Here is an 18,430-nt window from a genome sequence, read left to right on the forward strand (position 1 = left end):
TAAGAGAATGATGTCTGTGTCTTAGTTTTGGAGACAAGGTCTCTTGCTGATTTTGGAGCTCACCTCTTTCAGCTATGCCAGAGTCCAGGGGTTTGTCTGCCTCTGGCATCTTTGGCTCTGGAATTACAGGTTTTATCATGGCATGTCCAGTTTTTATGTGAGTGTTAGAATCCAACCTCCAGTCCTCATGCTTTCACACAGGCGCACCTTACAGACTGAGTCATCTCCCCAGCCCCCAGCAATTTGTGTTAACTTTCTGTGAGCCAGCATTTGCCATCCTGGTTTCCAGCCCTCTGATCCTTGCAGAGCCCATTCCAGTTTGACTTTGTTTAGGAATGAATTTTCACTGGAGAGAGTTCTAGGTTGATAATTTGTTTCATTAGTGTTTTTAAGTGAAGGATTCAGATTTCTGTGGCAACTTCCTCCATTGGAATGTGGTATGTGATGGAAGCAGATCTCAAGATTATTATCTCCTTATATTTTCTTATCTGGAAAATAAGAAAACTAAAGCCCTAAGAACTTAAATGCTTTGCTCAGGGACACCAGCCTATCTAAGCCACAACTTGCCCGTGTCTTTTGACTTCCAAATCCAAGTGGTTCGCTCTCATAGACACTTGTCTTTCCTGACTCCTGAGCAGGTCTCCCCAGCCCAGTGTTGTCCTGATACTTTGCACTTAGCCTTCACTGCTGTGACGACTGACGGTCTGCTCAGTTCTCCTCCCCGTGTCCCACTTTGCTGAGCTGAGCTGCACCAGAGGCACACTTCGCTTCCAGCTGCATACCGTATGTGCATCACAGCTGAGCATTCTTTCCCTCCAGTTCTCTCTAGGAACGTGACTGCCCACTGTTCTTCCTTTCCCATGCCCTGGCCATCTTCCTTGCTGTCTTTGGATTAGGTTGTCTCCTTGACCTTCATCAGCCTGGTCTTGGTCTTAGACCTCTGCTGCTGATTGTTAAACCTGCCCTTCTCTAGATAACAGACCCTAACCTAAGTTAGTGTCCAGGCTCTTCCCATTGCAACACGCTTTCCACTCCTTCCTGAAAACTTCCTTCTTTGTGGGTTTCTGCTCCTCCATATTTTTCAATTTCCTCCAAATTACATCTCTACTGATGTAATTTGCTCCACTGGGCACCAAACATATACATTTGAGTAAGAATCTGCATTAAGAATGACTTTTGAAGTGTGGAGCCCCAGACTGTAGTGATGAAAACATGAAATAGTAACTGGTCAGGCAGATTTTAGCGGAAGGAATCCTGAAAGCAAACAGTCCCATTCTAGTCCTTGGCCAGAAGATGGAAATTTCTTCAGTTTTCTCCTGGCCAGAGACCAGTCTTTTTTTTTTTTTTCTTTCTCCAAGCTACGAATTGAGGATGTGGCTGGCTCTAGTCCACACCCGATCCCCTTATTGAACATTATTGGAACTAGATCTCTGGCTTTTCATGGTGGGAATGTGCTTTATCTAGTCCCCAATTTCAGCCATCCCCTAAGTGATTTTAGGGTCTGGCTTTGGGTGGAAAATTGACATTATAAGCTACTCAAAACATTAGGCTCTATTGTTTCTTCCCTTAAGCATTAATTCAGCAGGGCCTGAACATCTTCAGGCCAGGAGTCTAACCTTCCCTCCCCACAAAACAGCTGATTCACCAGAGGGCTTGCTTCAGAGATGGGAAGAATAATTATCACCTTAAAATGATAATGTCCGTATTCTTCCCAGATGAAACTTCTGTCATGCAGCACCAGAAGAACGGCCCACCTGCCTTTCTGAGTCCTAAGTTAGGAAAGGACACTTTTCTGAGCCCAGTTTCCTCCTAACAACAGCACAGGTGGCGCCTACAGGCAGAGAAGCCCCAAATGCAAGAAAGATACCTAAGCCGGAAGGGGTGGTGAATAGGGGCTTTCCCTACAGCCATTGCTGCCCTAGGCCCTTCCCACCTCTGTTGAGCCCCTGCCTCCGTTAGGCACATATCAATGGATGTGAGCCTTCTCTCCACATTGTGACCACCTCTGGACACATCTGGTCATTGGCCTCTCACCCAGAAATTCCAGCCCACCTCACACTTTGCTGTTGCTGCTCCTCCATTATGCTTGAGTGATATGCAATCCAAGCCATTGATTGGGATTGATATGCAATCCCAGCTCTCTGATCTCACCTGCATCTTGTCTCACATGGATAGTGTGGTTGCCAGTAGCCACATTCTCCGGACAGTGTCCAGAAGTGGGCTGCTGGTCACTCTTTACTGACCTCATGTCCTTCTCAGTCTCACTCACAGTCACTAGTGGGCCAGTGTCTTCCTGCCCACCTCAGCCTGACTCCTCTCTCTGATGACCTGGACTTCCTGTCCTCCACCACTTGGCACCACCTCTGTATGAGCTTGAGTTGGTGTGATCTTCCCACCTTCCCCTCTTGGGTGCAGAACTCTCACCCACCCACCTCCTGGCCTGTTTCTCTGATGAGCAGAGATTTGACACCCTTTAAACTTACTGGTTCAATTTTTTAAAACTTTGTATGTGCATGTTTTGCCTGTATGTATGCATGTGCGCCATGTGTGTGCTGGTGTCCGTAGACATCAGAAAAGAGTGTTCAGCCTGTGACCTGCTGTGTGGTGCTAGGAGTGAATCCAGGCCCTCTTCAAGAACAAGTGCTCTCAACCGCTGAGCCACCTCGCCAGCATCCATTATCCTTCCTTCTTTCCTTCTTTCTTTTCTTCCTTTCTTTCTCTCTCTCTTTCCTTTCTTTTTTTCCTTTCTCTCTCTCTGTCTCTCTCTCTTTCTTTTTTCCAGACAGGGTTTCTCTCTGTAGCCTCGGTTGTCCTGAACTCACTTTATAAACCAGGCTAGCCTCGACCTCACAGAGATCTGTTTCCCTCTGCCTCCCTGAGTGCTGGGGTGACAGGTGTGAGCCACTGTGCCTGGCCCATTCTTATTTTTTCTTTTCTCTTTTTAAAATATTTTTGAATTTTAATTTTTATTAATTACATTTTATTCACTTTGTATCCCCTCATAAACCCCTCCCTCCTCCCTTCCCAATCCCACTATCCCTCCCCCCATTCTTATTTTTTTAATCAAAGTTCTCTCTCTCTCTTTCTAAAAAAGATGTGTGCCTGGGGGAATTCACATTCATATGTATTCGGGTGCCAAGGCCAGGAAAGAGTGCTGGGATATTTTGGAACTGGAGCTGTATGCAGGTTGTGACTTACTTTAGATGGGTGCTGTGAAATGAGCCCAAGTCCTCTCCAAAGGCAGGAAGAGCTCTTAACCACCAAACCTCTCTTTGGCTCTTCCAGGATCTTTTTTTTTCTTCCTTTCTTTTTCATTTTTCTTTCTCTCTCTCTTCCTTCCTGAACCCTTCTCCATCTGTAGGCTAAAAATGTAAGTCATGTACACAGGAAATACAAGTAAAACTCCTACTGTGTCCTAGAATTGGGCTCCATGTAGAGAGCATGCCCTGGGTCCCATGCCAGCACCATAAAGAGGTGTGGTGGCTCATGTACACAACTTGAGATCAGGGGCTCAGTGTCATTGTCCGCTGCAAGACGAGTTTGGAGCCAGCCTGGGCTACATGAGACCTTTGCCGCTTCACTCTTTCACACACAAAACAAAAACTCAAACCACAAAATGCCATTAAATATTAATCCTATTCTAAAAAAGTGAATCTTACCAACTTATATTGGGAAATTAAAGAGAAAGTATTTGGAGAGATGACTCAGTGATTAAGGGCACTTGCAAGAGGACCTGGGCTTGGTTCCCGGTGTCTATGTGGGGACTCCAATTCCAAAGGACCCAATGTTCTCTTCTGACCCCTGTGAAAACTCTGTGCACAGGATGCAGATGCAGACACGCAGGAAAAGTCATACACATAAAATAAAAATAAATCTGGGGTGGAGAGATTGCTCAGCAGTTAATAAAATGGGTTGCTCGTCCAGAAGACCTGGGGTCTAGTCTCAGCACCCACATGACAGCTCACAACCATCTGTAACTCCAGTTCCAGTAGACCCAACTCCCACTTCTGACTTTTGCAGGCCCTAGGCACACACTTCGTACACAGACATCTGAAGCCTGTACTACCTGGGGTTTTCTCTAGGCTCTAGAACAGAACGAGTTGGCTTACAGGCTCTGGACTCCAGCTCGTCCAATGGCTGTTGTTTCCTGACAGAAAGCTCAGGAATCCAGTATGTCTCAGCTGGCCTGCACTATCTTGGAAACCTGAAGTAGGCTCTAACATCAGTGAGGAATGCCTCCCTCAGCACCAGAGATATGAACTTGCTAGAAAGGATGAGAGCCAACAGGCAGAAAGCAAACATTTCCTTTTTCCATGTCCTTTATATAGGCTGTCACTAGGTGATGTCCAGATTTAGGGTGGGTCTTCCCACCTCAAATGACCTGGATTTAAGATGAGTCTTCCTATTTCATTTGATTCAATTAACCAAAATCCCTACATGGTGCCTAGCTGCTTGGGATTTTTAGTTAATTCCAGATATAGCTAAGTTGGCAACAAAGAACAGCCACCACACAAGCAAAACACCTATATATACTTTTTTTTTTGAGACAGGGTTTCTGTGTAACAAGAACCCTGGCTGTCCTGTAGACCATGCTGGCCTCAAAATCACAGAAATCAGCCTGCCTCTGCCTCCTGAGTGCTGGGATTAAAGGAGTGCACCACCACACCTGGCCCTATACACATTTTAAAAGAAATCTTTAAAAATTATTTTGTGCTTATGGAGGTCTGAAGACAGCTTGCTGGAGTTGGTTCTTAATTCCATCAGGTAGATTTCTGGGATTGAATGCAGGTCAGAGTTCGTGGCAATTACTTTTACCCACACAGCCATCTTGGTGGCACCTAATCTATATTTTAAAGTGAGAGACAATTGTCTGTTTTTTTTTTTTTTTTTTTGAGGGCTGGATGTAACTAGGGGCCTTGCTAACAAATCATGCTGGGCAAGAGCTCTACCAGTGAGCTACATCCTCAGCCTCCCCCCCCCGCCTCGTTTTTGTTGACAGGGTTACTCTGTGTAGCTCTGGCTGTCCTGGAACTCACTCTGTAGACCAGGCTGTCCTTAAATTCAGAGATCTGCCTGCCTCTGCCTCCCAAGTGCTGGGATAAAAAGACATGCACCACCACCACCTGGCTTCCCCTTAACTTTCTAAGACAGGTTTATTAGTGGCCTGGCTGACCCTTGAACTCACTGTGGCCCAAGCAGTCCTTGAACTTACCTTTCTGCCTCAGTCTCCCGTGCAGCGTGAGGACAGGCACACGCTACTAAGCGTACCATCTTTGAATGCTGCAGAGGACAGAGTAGTGCTACATCATTCACTTATTCAGGGAATTCTTATAAGAATTGCTCGTCGCTAGTTCTTTTCTTTTTTTTTTTATGATACTGCTGAAATAAAATTTTTCATCATAGTCATTTGTATTGTAGGAAGGCTACCAACAGACTTCTGCTAATTTTGTGTCACAACTTTTCGTTTGTTTCCCCCAGGTTTTCTAGCCAAGAAGTTTCCTGAAATGCAATTTCTAACCTTACAGCTTTGTGTCTAGGTGCCTTTTTGTTTGCCATTATTTTCTCTATGCTGTTTTTCCACGTTAACCTTTAACTTCGATGAGACACTGAACAATGCTGGTAAGTGAGAGGCTGGGTAGAAATGAGGAGAGAAAGGTCCTACCCTGCTCTTTATGAGTTGGCTGATGTCTTGCTTGACTTGTGCCTGTAGTGGAGGCAAGAAGAAGGGACAGTCATGTGAGGTGGCAGGTGTTTCTCTGCTCTCATTTCTGATTTGCTGTTAGAGCTGTTGAACAGTTAGGAGGAATGTGTAGTCTGCACACTCAAAGTTTTATTAAAGTAACTTAAAGGCCAATTAAACTAGTTTTATTCAAAGTAAGTCTACATTAAATTACAATATTAACAATTTGTAGACACAATGAACTTAAAATATAAGAAGTAGAAATAGAAATCTATTTGGTCTTTCACAGACCACATCATAGAACTCATAAATGAAAATTTACAAATATAGAAATGATACTTAAAGAGTAAGGATTTTAATATGGGGACCCAAAAGATGTCATATTTTAAACATGCATGTTTCAAAAAGGGAGAATCCTTTAATAATTTAGCATAAAATCGAGTTATATAAACTTGGTATATTCCAGAAAATATTGCTTTAAACACTTATACATGATCAAAATTCCTTTGGTAGCTTTTAATCAAAATGAAACATGCTACTTTGTAAAATATAAAGTACTTTTAAATGTTGCAAAAAAGTCTGTCATCATCACCATGCCAACACCACTATGGAGCCTTGTTCTCAGTGCTCAACCTTACGTGTGAACACACAGTATGTCACTAGGCACCAAGTCCTTTGTCTTTTGTCAAAATAACTAAGCCCCATACAGCGCCAGGACAGAGATCCAAGACGGTCCCTGTGCGAGAATATAAAACCAGGCCCAATTTTATTATGGTAATCACACAAACTGCAACTTCAACAGTCAAATAGCATGTACCCCAAAGCCAAAACCAGGACCTCCACACTCAACCAGCACAGAAACAAACATGAAACCCCCAAGCCTAAACAAATGACAAGCAGCCCTCTGGATGGGCTCTGTATCTCGAGTGACAGCCATGATGTCCTCTTGGCACATCAAGGACCTCACTTAGAAACCTGATTTACAGAAGCCAAAGTTCCAAACTTTCTGAAAATACATAGAACAGAGGCCAGTGCTCAGGGTGCAGAGCTGAGAGGCAGTCTGGACAGTTTTTTCCCAGTGCCCACCAGCCCAGGGCTCCCTCTCTGAGTTTTCATCTGGGGAAGATGGCAGCACCTAGGGGATTTCCACTGTGTCCCACAATCACACACACAACAAACCAAGCCCATGGCTTTCTGCCAGAGGAACAAGAGCTTGTGAAGGAACTTCTCAACTCAAAGTCAGAGAGTAACAGAAACAATTAAAGAAGCAGAGAGGAAGAAGTGGAGAGGAAAAGATGTGTGTCATCTCAAAGTCCTCAAGCCCTGGGAAGGATGATCCAAGAACCATATTCTCTGCTTCAAATCCAAGTGTCCACAGTTGGGCAGCTGCAGAGACCTAGAAACAGCACAGCAGCCTCTTCACACTCTCAGGTGCACTCCAGCGTGTTGTCTCTCTGGGAGACGGCAGTCTGCTGGCGCATCACGCCACGTAGTGGTACTGATTTGGACTGTCTTTGTCTCGCTCCATATAGTCTCTGTCTATAAGTGACTCAATCCTCTTTTTCAAATCTCCAGGCTAGAAAAGAGAAATCAAACTTCTTAGGACAGGGCACTGAACTTAGAAACACAGGCCTCACATCCTGCATGGCACATATAACAAACATACACAATGCTATACCAGACAGACTTACACACATATTACTGATAATTACAAAAGGATCATGTTAGCATCATATTCTGAACAAATTTTTGACAGGGATGACTGCACCTGGCTTTCTCCCCTCACATGTGCATGTAAACAAGACAGACCCTACATGTAGCATGCTCTCACATGTTTGGAAGAAAAATCTGATCATGTTCTGGTAGGGCATTCTTATTTGCTATTATTTAAAACGTTTGTTTTATACTTTTTCTTTTGTGTGTAGGAGAGTGTGAGCACATGCCATGGCGCCTGCGTGGAGGCCTGAGGACAACCCGTGGGACTTGGCTCTCCCCTTCCACTGTCTGGGTCTCAGTGGTCAAGCTCAGGCTGTTAGGCTTTGTGACTAGTGCCCTAACTACTGAGCCTTCTTGCTGGTCCTGCTGAGATTCTGAGACAGTGTTTTGCTCTATTTCCCAGGCTGACCTGGAACTCACTATGTATAACCCAGGTGGGATTCAAACTTGCAGCAATCCTCCCGTCTCAGTCTCCTGAAGGTAGAGATATTATAGGTATGCACCATCTCTAGCCATATTCATCTTCTGTGAAGCACTTCTCCTATGTGCTCAACCCTATTCATTCCGTACTTTCCAAATATACTACATGATATAACCACAAATTCTCAGTGTTTTGCTAAGTTATTGCAAAAACACAGCTGTCCTTGTCATATACAACAATCACTACAGGGCTTCGTTCTCAATTCTTTAACTTGCCGTGTGGATAGAAGGCAGGTGACCAGCCACAAATACCGGGCCCTACCTTTGCTGTTTTCTTTTGTGAGATAGGGTCTATCTATGTAGCCCTAGCTATCCTGGAACTCGATACATAAACCAGGCTGGACTCCAACTCACAGAGATCTGCCTGTCTCTGCTCCCAAGTACTGGGATTAAAGGTGTGCACCACCATGCCCAGTCAAAGAATTCAGTCTCTGTGGATGGCTAAAACCAGGGCCAAGTGCACACCCTCAGAATGCTGCTGCCCCGAAGGCACCTGCCTCCATTTCTGCTCCATTAGGAGCAAATCATTCAGCACTTGGGGAGAAAGGGCCTTTTGCTAAGGGGGGACCATTTCACAAACAGCAGACCCTGTATTTGTGGCAGGCCTTGTATTTCACAAGATATGGCTGAACATATAATCAGCTATCGAAGCATGGGGGCTAGAGCTCTGCCCAGCTGCACACTATACTCTACACCTATTACCAGGCCCCTTCATCTGCAAATGGTCAAACAGATGCCCTGACTTGAGGTAGGAAACAACAAAACAGTATTGCATGGGCTGTGCACCCATCATACACATACAAGACAGGGGCCACCTGTCCTTGAGGTACCCATTAATCAGTCTTGTCTCTCTGTGACTCCTGATAAAGGAGGGCCAGCTCAGGTGTTGTGCAACCAGGGAACTTCCAGCTGCCAAAGGCTGTAGGTCCTGAGAGTTTAATTCCTTCAGAGCTGACAGTGGATTTTATGGCGTATTTTTGTAATGCTCCCCCACCTCATCCTGAACTTCACATACTGCAGAACCTCAGGGCTTAGTTCTAGAACAGGAGAGGAACAAGCCTGAGGCTGACTTACATCTCCAAAGTAGGGAATGCCATGTAGCTTGTGAATGCTAAATCCTGGATTCAGGTACCAACACCACCACTGCCACGAGGGCCTGGGGAGTGGCCTTAAGCGCCTGGGGTGAGGGAAGAACATGTATCCTGACATCCTGTGGCCATGGGCTCTGCTCTCTCCTGAAAGCACAGCATGTATGTAACATGTTTGGAGGGGCTGTGAGGGCTTCCAGGGTGGTGATGAGAAAGGCCATCATATGCTGGCCTGTGCTCACACAGACACTGATGCTGTGGCTAAACACAGCACCTCACACTGTGATGACGGTACTCACCTTCACTGGAAATTTCAGCTGATTGTACAATTCAGAAACTAGAAGATTATGACCAAGAGTCTTTCTCATTTTCATTATTCTGACTATAGCAGCATCAATCTGGTACTGTCTATCCTGGAATACTCTCTCTGTGGTGCTGACTTGTTCTTCAACCTGGACGAAAAGGAGGAAGAATGAAAGGAGTATACAGGTGCTTCAGTGTTGCTGTGTACTGACAAACTTGGTTTGATGTGGACTGAGGCATGCTTTGCATGAGTTCCGCTCATGTCAAATGTTAATTTTTTCCATGGAAGTTCTTAACTTTTCACAAGTGTACAACTCTACAACTAAAAAGTTATATCTTTCTTATAAGAATGCTTGTATCACAGGCTTCCTAGCAGCACAGGATGGTTGTAAGCTGCCATGTGGATACTGGGAATCAAACCCCAAGTCCTCTGAAAGAGCAACATTCTTAACCACGTCTCTCTAGCTTCCTTATATTGCATTATTGAGTAATCTGAGTATATTTTCTGCCTAGCAAACTGAAAACCTCAGAAGGAGTGACATAATCATTGTCTATAGTGAGGGGTAATCTATGACATCACACAGGATAATTAAAGCTGTTCTCCATCCCATCTACACTGTATAAGATCCCTCCCTACATATCTACTGAGACCAAGCATTTCTAGGAATGAGGAGGCCATCAGAACCCACTGTGTGTGTCAGCCTCAGGTCAGAAGGGCTGACAACTGTGGTCTTTAGTTTGCCTAAGTGTGGGAAACTGAGAGCCTCCTCCCTGCTGGAATTGCTGCTTCTGTGGTATGTAGTTTCTGTATGAGACTTCCTCCTCCTTCCAAGGCCCAGCTTGGAACAGCTGAACTGTACCAGGCAAAGCAGAGGGCGGGCACTAGTTCTGAAAATTCCATGTTAGCTAGCTTCTTTTGTGCCAGCATTCTCTATAGGACGGTATGATTTCAGATATGGGCAGAGCTGTTAAACAGGTTTCTTGATTCTGCTTCTACGGACACCATAAAAGTACTGAAAGATACATAAAGGACTCCAAAACTGTACATTTACCCTAGAGTCACACATATGCTTTGACCTTCACTGCTCAGGACGTTATGAGAAAAGCACATAAGTAAGAGCACACGAATAATAAGAAGAAGAAGCTGGCACTTACGGTTTCCTTCATCTGGATTTGATTGATCTTTATTCTGAACAACTTGTGTTTGAAGTCTCCATTGAAAATGAACTTATCTCCATCTTCTACCTCCTTTCCTTTGGGACTTTTAATCAGAACCCGTGCTTTACCACAGGCAAGAGACTGCAGTGTTCTTCTCAACTCACTGTCCTCTGAGGGAGGCAAAGGAGGCAGCCATTGTGACAAAACACACAGACTCAGCAACGAAGAGAAGCCATGGGTGAATCGGGGAGTCTACACTTCTCTTAACTGTTTCCTCTGTACTATGGACAGAACCCAGGGGCCTGTGCATGCCAGACAAGCACTCTGCCACTGAGCCACACCTCCAGCCTATGTTTCTCCATTTAATTAACATGCAAGTATGTAGAGCCACCTGTGGTGGTGCACACCTCTAATCCCAGCAATTTGGAAGCAGAAGTAGGTGGATCTCTGTGAGTTCTAGGATAGCCAAGGTGACACAGCTTCCAAAACAAACAAAAACAAAAGTTGTAAGGAATCTTCCTACCTATGCCGGTGGCCATTTTTATTTCTTCAAAGCTGAATCCATCCCCCTCGTTGAACATGAGCAGCACCAGCGTCTGGAAGAGGGATACCTGGAACTCCTTCTTCCCCTTTAAGAAAATGGAGCCGGCACACAAGCTGAGCTTGGACACTTTTGGCAAGCCACAACAGGCTGCTTTTCTATGTATTGTTTTTTGGGGGATTCAGAACTAACAGCCACCAAGTAAGAATAAATTATGTTACTTATTATAAAAGAATGAAATAATTACTGGGTATTACACTTAAAAATTCTTGTCTTGCAGCTGGACATGATAACATATGCCTATAAGCCAGCAGTGGGAGGCTGAGGCAGGGAATCCTGAGTTAGAGGCCAGCCCAAGCTATTGTGTAGCTGCTGTTCCTTGAATTTTAACATTACTTTCCAGACATCAGGACTCTTTGTCTGTTGCTGTTACTGTTTTAAGACAATGTCTGGCCATATAATCCCAGAGTGGCCTTGACCTTTCCTCATGCCTTTGGAGTGCTGGGCTCACAGACACCATCACCATGGCTAATTGAAGCTCTAGGTGGCAATGGCAATCCCAGAGGCTTAGGAGGAGCACAGGGAGTTTGGGTGACAGCATGGGAAAGAAAGGCCTTCAGAATATTCCTCAACACCTTGTTAAAAAATAGGAGTAAGTGCTCAATGAATTCTGTGTGACCTCCTCTGTTCAGCTGCTCTGTGAGGGCAGATTCTGCCTTAGGATGTCCACGGCCCCTTTTCCTTATCTAGAATATTCTAGTACAGTCAGTACCATGAAATCTAGCTGCTCTTGTGGAGAGGACAAAGGATAGGGGGGTTTGGGGAGTAGAAGTGGCAAGTGCCTCTTGTTGGATCCCAGCCCTGTCTCATATGAGCACAAAGTTTCAGGTACTGTATGCTGTCTGCAGAGGTTGGCAACTCCTTTCTGCAGCCAGAAAGCAATAAAAGACTCAAGAAGTGAACTCTGCTAATACTCTGCAGAAGAATGTATGTGATACTTACACAGTAATACATTGTATGGTGAGTGTATTATAATGGCTGTACAAAATAGGAACCCTCCTACACATACTTTAGCATTGTGATTTACAACTAAAGTTAGATGTGACCATGAAAGCTCCCTCTAGGAGCCGCACTTGTCGGTCCTCTCCAGGGTTCTTCAGCACCTTGGTCCACAACCATATGCCACTGTGTTTTCATCTGCAATGTTTTGTTTAGCAGAGAACTGGAGGAGCACATTTTCACCACATTGCGTTTCAGGTTTGCTTTTATAGTTGCCTTTTCACACCTGCTGCTCTCTCAATGGCTGCATATGTGGTGTGTAACTGTGTGTGTAACATGAGCTGGTGTGCATGAACAGAGGCCAGAGGAGGATGCTGAGTTTCCTACTCTGTTGCTTTCTTTTCTCTATTTTTTTTTAAAGACGTATTTATTCATTATGTATACAGTAGTCTGCTTGCATGTGCGCCTACACATCAGAGGAGGGCACCAGATTCCACCATATGGTTGCTGGGAATTGAACTCAGGACCTCTGGAAGAGCAGTCAGGGCTTTTAACCTCTGAGCCATCTCTCCAGCCCATCTTTTTTCTTGAGATAGAGTCTCTCACTGAACTTGGATCTCACTGTTTCTCAGTGAGGCTGATGTTCCCCCCCTTGGTCTTTGCACCCCAACTGCTTAGGTTACAGGTGACCACAGGTATGCCTGACTACTAAAATGTTTTAAGTACTATGATTTGTTATTTGTATGTGAGGTGTACCTGTCATGGTGCATTTATGGAGGTCAGCTTGTGGGAATTGTTTCCCTCCTCCTCCCATGTGGGTCCTGGGGAATCAGACTCTGGTTGTTAGGCCTGGTATCAGGTGACTTTACCAGCTGAAGCATCTTGCTAACAGCCACCCCTAGCCTTTTCCATGGGTGCGGAGGTTCTGAACTCAGGCACTCATGGTTGTGCAGCAAGCAAGGGCACTTTGTCTTCTGAGTCATTCCCCAACTCTGGTCAATAATTTCCTATTGATTCATTTACTACTTATTCTTGTTAAGTAGAATATTAACCTTTGTTATTTTTATTGACCAAGAAAAGCTAATGCTCAATCACACTGAAAAAATCTGGCCATTCATTACAATAATCTCAAATTCTCCTAACACCCTGCCAGAAAGGAAGACACAGGAGAACTGGACAAAGAACTGACCTCCTTAAACTCCGCCTTCAACACGGCATGTCCCAGTGTGGTCTGCCACTGGAGCTTCCTGCCGCTGTGCTTGCCCAGGTAGAATGTCTTGAATACTTCCTGAAGTCTCACCATCTGCCAACCCAAGAGAGACACAGGAGATACTGAGCACACCCTGACAATGACAAATGACAATGACAAAGCTCTTTAATTCATGAATTAATCCATTTTGAGATAGGGTTTTTCTATGTAGCTTTGGCTGTCCTGGACTCACTTTGTAGACCGGGCTGGCCTTGAACTCACAGCAATCCGCCTGCCCCTGCCTCCCTAGGTGCTGGGAATACAGGTGTGCACCACTGTACCTAGTCTGACAGAACACTTACAAGCCTCTAGAGCTGAGCTGAAAATGCAGGTCCAGGTGTTGACAGTTATTTTTTACTATCTGTGATAATACCCATGGGCCTTGGACCTCGTAGTTTCCTATGACATCTAGCTTTTGTCTATTTCAGTACTTGACACTCAGGCTCCACCCACTCCTGTTGGTCAACTCCATAAGCATGTGTGGCCATCTGAGGTCAAAAGGGGCCTTGTAGACTAGTGCATTTCCTTTCCCTTTGTCACATTGTCATAATTTGTATCAACATGGCCCATGGGGGCTCACGTGCTACAGGCTTAGCTGCCAGCGAAGGCATTTTGGAAAGCAATTGAACCATGGGGGCTCTGATCTCATCAATGAATTAATCTGTCAGTAAGTTCTGGAAACTCATAGCTGGGGCCTGTTTGGAGGAAGTTGGTCACTGGTGATATGCCTTTGAAAGTATGTCCTGTCCCTGGCCTCTTCTTGGACCCATGAGATAAGCAGCCTTGACCCTAATAGCTTATGCTGCTGTGATGCACTTGTCTCAAAGCAATGGATCCAGGGGACCTTGGCTGCAATATCTGAAACTATGAACAAAGAAGCCTTCACTCCTGCTAAGCGGTTTCTCTCAAGTATTGTCATAGTGACAAAAGGTGACCAGCACGGCACTCACAGATGCATGCAGAGCACGTACTAAAAGACTTCAAAGGGCACCAAGGAAGTAAGGGTGGGTTACTGGTCACCAGCAGTTTGACTATCTTTCATGAACCCCTTTCTCTACTTTTTTTTTTAGACAGGGCTTCTCTGTATAGACTACTCACTTTGTAGACCAGGCTGGCCTGCAACTTACAGAGATCCACCTGCCTCTGCCTCGAGGGCTGGGATTACAGGTGTGCACCATTGAGCCCGGTCCCCCTTTCTATACTTGATGCCCTTATCACGGGCAGCCTTTTGACCTTGGCCTTCCCAGCCTTTAGAATTAAATTACCCAGTCTCAGGAATTCTGATGCAGCAACAGAAAACAAACTAAGACAGATACTTTCAAAATAGTAAAGAGAGGGCTCACAGAGAGAATATTTGTAGATCCCTTATCTGCTGAGAGGCAAGCACCCAGAACACGTGAAGGGCACTTAGAGCACACACATGAAAACACACCTCGCATCATCACCAGGGAGATACTAACTATACCCAAGTGACGCACTGCAGGGATGGCAAGAAAGGAGTATAAAAGCTGATGAAGCAGGGTCAGCTGCTCCTCACTGCTCAGCTCAATCAAAAGCAGAACTCAGGCCAGGAAGCTCTGTCCCAGCTGTCTATCCAGAAGTGACCACAGGCATTCAAACCCACCTTCATAGACACATCATTCATCATCATCCAAATGCAAAAAGAACCTGAAGGCCCATCATTCAGTGAACGGCTGAGAAAACTGTACACAGAGCCAGAAGAAGAATACAGCACCAGCAAACACTGTAACACGAGGGATCCTGGGGGCCAATGCTAACATCAACGTGCACATGATGTATGAGCCCCAAACCTTGGGACATTAAGGGCAAGCAGGTCCATACAGACAGCAGGGGAAGAGAAGAGAGGTCACCTGAGGGTATAGGGCTTCCCTCTGTTTAATGTACCACGGTAAGATGGAAAATTCTGTGTGAAGGTGTATTTGGTTACAGTTGAAACCACACAATTTTAGGTTAAGACTCCAAATCATCTGCTAGAAAACAAAAATGTCCTCAAAGACAATGAGGATAGGAAAAAAGCCCAAGAAGCCAGATGAAAGATCTTGGGCAACAAAACAAGTAAACCAGAACCCACGAGTTCAATCACAGACCTAAAAACAGGTATATATAAAATGGAGAATACTTCTTCCTTAGAGCGGAGTATCAGCTTCTGAACAGATGGAACTGGACAACCAACTCTTTTCATCACAGTGAAGCCAATTCGGATGGGACCATTACATAGGCAACAGATAAGCATAGTTCACACAGTCCTGAACAGCTCCCTGCAGGTTACTATTTACAGAGGTAAAACACTAATGGCAGGCTAACAGAACCCAACATCACAAGACACCTGAACAATACCTGCGGAACACTGATCCAGAGGCTAAGAAGTGGTTCTGCTTGTGCACCCTGGGCTAGTTCACTGCTGTGACAAACACCTGAGAGAAACAATTAGAGAGGAAGTATTCCCTTTGGGTCAGTTTCAGTCCATAGTTTGGTGGTATTGTCACTTTCAGGGCCATGGCAAGGTAGAAAGGCCCTGGAGAAAGGGTGTGCAGAGCAATGCTGCTTCCCTCTCAGTGTCCAGGAAAAAAGGGTGAAAGGGAGCAGAGCCAGGGTATGTTTGCTTTCTCCACTTACACCCACTCCTCTGCAGTTCCACAACCTTCTTACAGTCACTGACACCTGATTCTATCAACCAATTAAAACAGGTCTGAATCTCTTGAGATAATCCTCAGAGACACACATCCAGAGGCGTGCCTCACTAACCTATGTCAGGCCTCAATCCAAATGTGCTGACAACTCAGATTAACCATGGCAGCATCAAGGCTTGGATGATGGACTCACATAGTAAGCATTTCCTGTTCTAAGGTGCTTGGGGATAATTCTGGGAGGCCTGCACTTGAGGCAGTGAGGGCAAGGGTATCACACAGACCACTGGACAGGAAAGAGACATCATCTACACAGTCAGTGCTAAGCAGGCATTCTAGGAACCATCCTGCACACTCTCAGTAAGTCTGCACATTTCAGAACAAGTGAACACACTGCAATGTCCTGAGAGGCCTACTGGGGAGGAGAAAGGATTCTCAGAGCACAGGACCAAGCGCAGCTGCCAGGGCAGAGGCAACATGGAGGTTGCCTGGAAGAGGTTCTGCCGAGGCACAAACATGCCTGAAAACAGAATAAACACGACCCCCCGTGGTCAAGCCTATGGCAAATGATAGGTGCAGGCAGCACTCAGGTAGTAGGAAGAACTGGCCAGGAATTAAGTGAGGAGAACTTCAGTGAGGAGGAAGATGGAAGCAAGGGAAAAGCAGACATACTAGTTGCATGCGAGCTACAGGGCTCTGTCTCTGTGCTGTGAGGACACTTACTACAAAGATGGAGACAAACAGAGAAAGTCACAGAGACCAGTAGAGTCCAAACAAGGAAAATGAAAAAACAGTCTTGGCACAGTCAGGAGGGAGTGGACCAGGTCCCATCAGAGACCTGCAAGACCCAGCCTTAACCTTGCTGCCCTGGCTTCTCAGTTCCTGAGCCTCTGTCTGCTGGAAAGGCCTTCACCCTCTGTGATGAGGACATAGTCAGTAGACCAGGAGGTCTAGCCTGGCATCACTGTTGGATTTAGCCTCTGAGCCCACAACTCCATGTCCGACTTCAGGTTCTCCAGAACACTTCAAGTCAGTCAATGCATGAGGAAGGCCCTACACAGCACCATGACCAAGACTCCTGCATCACCCTATGGTGGGAGCAAAGACCAGCCAGAGAGCTGTCATTTGACATGTATCCTTGCTGACGGAAAGCAAGTTGGGAAAGTGCCTCTGACTATGACTGAGGAGATCATTTTCAAATACCCTTTCCAGGGGTGAGCGAACTTAGAGTGGCTGAACCGAAAAACTGTCTCCCACACCACTAAGGTAACAGGTCTGGCCTAAGTGGGCCTGTCCAGCAGCTGACGACTCACCTCTGGAGGGAGGTGCACTTCCATGGGCGTGTATGTGGGCCAGTAGCCCATGGTGAGGATGTTCACTGTGAGGTCAATGGGGCCTGGTGCACTTTGGTTCTGCATATGCTAAGAACAAAGATATCCAAAATAAGAGACAAATATTGAATGCATTAAAGAAGAAATTATATGTGCGTGTATATAATTATATATATGTATATGTGTGTATATCTATATCTATATAGACTGAGTTTTCTTTTGAGACAAGATTTCTTCATGTATCCCTGGCTGTCCTGGAACTTGCTATATAGAAACCAGGCTGGCTTTAAACTAAGAAATCCACCTGCCTCTGCCTCCCAAGGCCTGGGATTAAAGGTGTGTGCCACCACGCACAGCCTGGAAATTGTATGCTTTTTAGAATACAGTTTCACATGTGGTGCTTCGGAACATATTCCACTGTGTTCCAATGTCACCGGAATCACTTTCTTCACTCACTCTATGCTACAAATGTAACACATTGTTAGGCCCACCCAGCTAGCTTTACTGAAGAACAACTCACTTGCTTGAAGTGAACCATGATGTCTTTGGAAAGCTCCATGTCCTTGAACATGCCCTCCAGCTTGCTGGTAAACGCAGCTCCACACTCTGCGTATGTGAAGGAAGGGTGAGAAAGGGCTGGCACAGCACCCGCCCGGGTACCAGCCCGCCCTGAGCTCACCGTGCTTGAGCTTTGACAGCATGGACTTCTCTGCATCCACCGACGCACTCTTCCCCACCAGCAGCCTTTTTGCTAAGTCTTTCTTATAAAATGCTTCAAAGACATCTTTACCTGTGCAAACAGGAAAACAAAGACCTGAGATAGCAGTTTTGCACACTGCACTCCACTGCCACGAAGCTCCTCAGTACTACTTCCGGGTCAGAGGAGCATCTTTCCCTCTGAGTGCAGGTCTGCATGCTCATCTGGCCACATCACGTCCCCTTTCTTACCATGGATGAAACGAAACAGTATCATGATCTTGTCCAGGATCCTCTCTAGCTCTTCATCTGTTGCTTCCTTGTTGCCTGCTCGTAACTTTGAATCCACGTGCTTGGCTGAAAGAGTGAAAGTTACAATTAGAAAATGGCTGTGGGGGTCAAAGCAGTAGAGATTTTGCTGGAACACACGAGGCCCTGGGTGCCATCTCCAACACGGCAAGAGAGAAAAATGAACAAACTTTTGAAAAGCCCCTAAACAGCCCTTTTCAAGCCTCCAGGTAACAACCTGTCACCCTGGAAC

The 18,430-nt window shown here is 45.6% G+C and overlaps 1 protein-coding gene across 1 annotated transcript in view; it reads right to left on the minus strand.

The window, feature by feature from the left end:
* Positions 1–5,819: 5,819 nt before the first annotated feature.
* Positions 5,820–18,430, minus strand: part of Cul4a (cullin 4A) — a 41,755-nt gene continuing 29,144 nt past the window's right edge. The window contains exons 12-20 of the mRNA XM_055608410.1: positions 18,142–18,246; positions 17,873–17,983; positions 17,714–17,799; positions 17,176–17,283; positions 13,155–13,268; positions 10,949–11,054; positions 10,423–10,595; positions 9,264–9,416; positions 5,820–7,256 (exon numbers count right to left, since the gene is read on the minus strand). Of these exons, the coding sequence (XP_055464385.1) occupies positions 7,161–7,256; positions 9,264–9,416; positions 10,423–10,595; positions 10,949–11,054; positions 13,155–13,268; positions 17,176–17,283; positions 17,714–17,799; positions 17,873–17,983; positions 18,142–18,246 (1,052 nt within the window). The 3' untranslated portion in view covers positions 5,820–7,160. The remainder of the gene's footprint in view (positions 7,257–9,263; positions 9,417–10,422; positions 10,596–10,948; positions 11,055–13,154; positions 13,269–17,175; positions 17,284–17,713; positions 17,800–17,872; positions 17,984–18,141; positions 18,247–18,430) is intronic.

The sequence above is a fragment of the Psammomys obesus genome, unplaced genomic scaffold (genome assembly GCF_907164565.1).
Source record: "Psammomys obesus unplaced genomic scaffold, mPsaObe1.curated_primary_1811, whole genome shotgun sequence".
NCBI lineage: Eukaryota > Metazoa > Chordata > Mammalia > Rodentia > Muridae > Psammomys > Psammomys obesus.